Raw genomic sequence first — 5,103 nt, 5'->3', positions numbered from 1 at the left:
TATGACAGTTATCACTGTAAAGTATGTAGGGGAGGTGCCATTAAATGGGCCTAAAGCAGCTGATGTTTATTACAATACATACTTTTCAAAAAGAAACAGGACATTTTTAATAACTAAAAGCAGGAATTCTAGCCTACATTAATGGTTTGATCATATTTTCACAGATTCATACACTGTTGATATGATCTATTATAACAGTTTTATGCTATACTATCATACTGTACTGTACTACAACAATTTTCAGGAAAAACAGGACAGGATTTGGAGGAATATTGGTACTTTGGGACTGTACCTAATTCTTCAGGACATCTGGTCACCCTACTCTGAGACCATGTGGGGCTAGTTTGACCACAGGGACCAGGCTTTAGTACTGAAGTGGTTTTTCTTTCTAGGTTTGTCTCCTCACATAGAGCGGTGAGTCACGTCCCAGAGGAGGATGTGCTCCTGCCATGTTGTCCTCTTCTAAGGTGGGGTCTTATCAATTTAATATGCTTCATTTTTTTTCATGCCACACTCTTACTGGCCAAAAAACCTGTAAAACCTCTTTGCAATGGTAATCATTTCAACAATTCTAAAGAGCTACAAATAAGTATAAAAATAATTGAAGAATATAAACCATAAAAATACATTTTATTTAGGTGTTTTGAACAAAGTCATTTTTTCAGATTTATGTTTCCATTTCTTTAATTGAAGTAGTTGCTCATTTGCTTTAGCCAAAATAACATATTACATAACATAAAAGCCCTGAAGGAATGTTAAACTAACAGTGAGAATGGATTTGGACTGGGGACTAAGGCAGTGTCAGGAAGTCACAGAGGAGCTGATGGATCCACTCTGCTCTTGTGGTGCAGAGACGCCAAAGCCGGGGCTGATGGATCTTGAGCGCTCATGCTCCTGCCAGTGGGCACTGCATGATTTTGTGTTTGTTTTCAACTATAGCAGCCTGGTCACAAGCTTTTTAATTTTTCAGGTAAACAACACACTAAAATATGTTTCTGAAAACATTTTAGGCAAGAAATAGGCAATGAAGTAACAAAATCTTGATTCATATTTTAACAGAATTGCCTAATGTGACAGTTTGATTGGACTTTTGTGAATCTGCTTCGTTGCGTTGGATGAACCTCATTTGCAGAAAGTTGAGGTATAGTTGTGATTATGCAAATTTAGATACAGCGAACTGTCTGTCAACTCGGTGCGCTGTGCCCATCATGCACTGCATGGCTGGATCTACTCCTTTCTGTAGAGAGTGAGTAGGATTTGTCAACTTGATGTACATCAAGACATACAGATGTGGTGTGTCTGCACCAGCCTCAGCAGCTGGAATAGACTCACAGCCAGGACTGGATATGGGTGACAGACTGCTGCTGAATAGCATGGAGGATTTTCACTTGACTTTGCTCCTTTAAATCCGTAAGTTAGACATCTAGAAATAACTAATAATAATAATGAAGCTATCACCTTGTTGGAGCTATATTTAGTTGCTGCATTGTATTTGTTCTAGCAGGAGTTGTTCTGTCCACATCTATTTGAATCAGGGACGACAGACTTAAATATTAGAAATACCACCAAGTGTAATGCAATACAATTCAACAGCAACATAAACAGCTTTCCCAATGGAGAAATACAGTTGAATCAACACCTCAAAAAAAGCAGGCTTTATTGAGTTGCTGCTGTATTTGACTGTATTAACTCAGAAACTGACAACTAAATGTATATTACTGTTGTAATTTGGCCCACATGTCCACACGCTTGATTAATACTGAGACAAAAATGAGACATTTAAAGACCCTGGACTTTGAAAAGCTGTGACATTCTGACAATTTGTAGATGTTACAGTCTTGAATTAAACATGACAGCCTATCTTTAGTCTTTGTTGTTATTTAATAACAACTAATAAAAGAACTTCTACAGAGGCAAGTAAAGATTAACTGTGTAAGCCTTTGTTTAACAGCTTAATTTTTCATTTCTCATCAGAAAGTAGAGATCAGTGGACAAATATTGTAAAATAATATGACACTATGTGTTTGTTTTCCTCCTGTCCTCCCCAGTTTTTGAGTCACCAGCCCACTGAAGATGTTACTGGACAGGAGTCATGTAGGATCTACTCTTAACCAGCTTGAGTAGTTTTAAGTTAAACAAAATCCTTAAGTTAATCTTAAGTTTGCAAATGAAGGATTTCTACTTTAAATGTAACATTGGTCCAAAATGTAACTTATTTTGGCAGTTTAATGAATATGGGCCCTGATCTGATAGCATGATAACAGTGATGAGAATAAGATGATGAATAAACATTTAAAACTCAAAGTAAAGTTTCTAAAGTGTAGAGACTGAAGCAAACACATTTCACATGCAAAAGTGTCTTTATTGAAAAGCAGGAAATGTGCAGAATAAAGTGATACAGAGTTCTAATATTGAATCATTCATTAATATCATTGTTGAAAAATAGACAACTGAAATAATTTGATTGATTTGACTGACATCAAGTTTAACAGTAAAACTCATACACCATTGATACTTTCTGATATCAGCATTAGTACTGTAATATAATGAAACAAATTGTTTTATATAGAAAAAGAGAAAGCAAAGTTAAAGAAGCCATCACCAAAATGATATAACATTTTTGGACAGTGCTTTCTACTTGTGTGTAGGATTCTCAGCTCTGTTAACATGAAGAAGACTTTCTCAGGCTTTCTGATAAACACACAGGAACTCAACAGAGCCTCTATTGCCTGTGTTGAGATTTCCAACAACATCGACACCAGCCTTCTCATATGCGTCAGCAGCATATGTGTTGAGAAGCACGGTGATGGTCTTGATGGGAGTGCTGATATCTTCTTTCTTGTACCACAGGTACACCAGGTTACCGCAGGTCCCCTCGTTGAGGTTGACACTCACTGGCTGGTAATTTTGCTGCTGAAGCTGCTGATACTCACAATCATTGGTGGAGACTTTTAGATTAGTGAGAGCCCGTTTGGGGTCGGTGGTCTGACGGTACCAGATGAAGACATAGGCTCCTCTTGCCCCTCTGTTAGTATCTTCATCTACACGGATGTAACCTTGCTTGAATTTGTCAGCGTCTGATGCGTAGGAATCAGTGGCAGTGACATCACAGATGTAGGTTTGCTTCTCTCTCTTCACCCAGATGTGGATCCAGGCCCCACCAGCGTTGCGGTTCAGATCACAGGTCAGTCTCTCCCAGCCATGGCCGAACTTGTTGGCTTCAGCATGAACATCTGTAGTGACATCAACCTCCACGATGGGAGTGTCGTACTCTGCTTTCCCTCTAAAGTACCACAGGTTGATGATGTCACCCTTTTCTCCAGCGTTGAGGTCTTCAGGGATCTTTGTGTACCCTGCATTGATCAATCCAAGAGCCATCTCATCGGTGAATGTAAGTTGAAGCCTGGTGATTGCCACTGAGCCACGCTTGTACCAAAGATAGATGTAGTTTCCTCCTGCCCCTTTGTTCAGATCAACATCAATTTTCTTGAAGCCATGATGTTGGAGCCTTTGCTCATCAGCTTCATCAAGGGACACCTTAAGATGTGTGATGTACTTGGACATTGTGGGCAACTGAAGAGAAGAAAGAAGATCATGAGTAAACAGAATAAGACATACAGTTAACAGCATGACTGTGAATTTTCAGCTGAGCTCCAATATAATCATGATAAATTAAAATATCACTTATCAAATATGGATCATTATAATATAGACTGTCAAAGTTAATGTGATAATAACACATTTACGTACATATAAGTATAGGAGGAGGGAGAGGAGAGAGAGTGTTGATCAAACTGCAGCTCCACCTGAAACAAGATCAAAGTAAAAATACAGCTGATCCACAGAAGGAGAGAGAGAGAGAGAGAGAGAGAGAGAGAGAGAGAGAGAGAGAGAGAGAGAGAGAGAGAGAGTGTGCATATGGACAGATGTGTCAACTCAATATACAAACTTTATGTTCATGAATCATGTTACACATCTGTGGTACTTAATTACTTCATGCTGATTGATCATAACTATGAGTACTACATAACTACAGAGTAAAATATCTGCCTGTGTCTGTGTTGTCACTGTGCTGCATTATTATAAGTCATGATGAAGTGTCCAGACTCTGTCTCTCCCTCTTCATCTCCTCGGTGTGTGTCTGTGTGCAGTTTGCTCTTTGCTGTGGTCTAAAACATCCTCACTGATGTAAACTGTCTGAGTGACACTGATGTAAATGATCTGGCTCACTTTATACAAAAACATGAATATCGCGCAGCGTTTCATCATTATATAGACTGAACTGAATAAAGCTGTCCTCAGATGACAATATTTTATTACAGAAATAAACTATTATTAACATTAATATCACTAAATAAATACATAAATGCATATAAATAGTGACCTTCTCCTAAAATACAGCTGGTTCTGTGCTGTTGGAATTTTAAATCTGAAGCCTGCAGTGTGCCGTATAAGTTTTAATTTACTTTTCTATTGAAGCTTTTAGTGCGTTTTGGCCTTAAATTGAGCAGGTCAATATGTTCATCTGTGCCTGATGGACTTGGGTTTGTCATGTTATTATTTGAACAGATTCTTTTTATACCAAATGCAGTGCCTTTGAGGGTTTCTGGACAATATTTTATTTAATACAGTTACATTTGCATAAAGCAAACATATTTGTCCATTATTACACACTTGAAAAATACCCCTTTAAGGTACATTTTGAACAAATAAAAAATGTGTGATTAATTTGTGATTAATCACGATTAACTACAGACACTCATGTAATTAATCATGATTAAATATTTTAATTGTTTGACAGGACTATCATAATGACATCTAAAATAATATTTTAAATGTGCATACATACTGAACCCACTGAATATCATGGATTAAGATATGAAACAGACAATGTACGTTCCACATCAAGAGAATAAGTGTTGAACACTTACGTGTCTGCTGACAGTGAATGTTCGGCAGTAAGAAGACAGCTGGTCTGCTGAAGTCTGTACTAACCAACACTCAGCTGTCTTTATATAGAGACAAGAGATGCTGTGGATCGTTGTGCAATCACTTCTTGCGAAGGTTCACCACCTTTTCAAAACACATGAATTATTGGTAATC

General features: G+C 37.7%; 1 protein-coding gene across 1 annotated transcript; it reads right to left on the bottom strand.

The window, feature by feature from the left end:
* Positions 1–2,619: 2,619 nt before the first annotated feature.
* On the bottom strand, positions 2,620–3,680 carry LOC146314066 (uncharacterized). Its single transcript, XM_084737508.1, has one exon. It carries the CDS (start codon positions 3,628–3,630, stop codon positions 2,683–2,685), a length of 948 nt encoding a protein of 315 aa, XP_084593634.1. The 5' UTR covers positions 3,631–3,680; the 3' UTR covers positions 2,620–2,682.
* Positions 3,681–5,103: the final 1,423 nt, after the last annotated feature.

This window comes from Lutjanus erythropterus, chromosome 15 (genome assembly GCF_056507025.1).
Source record: "Lutjanus erythropterus isolate fLutEry1 chromosome 15, fLutEry1.hap2, whole genome shotgun sequence".
NCBI lineage: Eukaryota > Metazoa > Chordata > Actinopteri > Lutjaniformes > Lutjanidae > Lutjanus > Lutjanus erythropterus.
The sequence above is the reverse complement of the archived record's forward strand: the minus strand, read 5'-3'. Positions and strand labels throughout refer to the sequence as shown.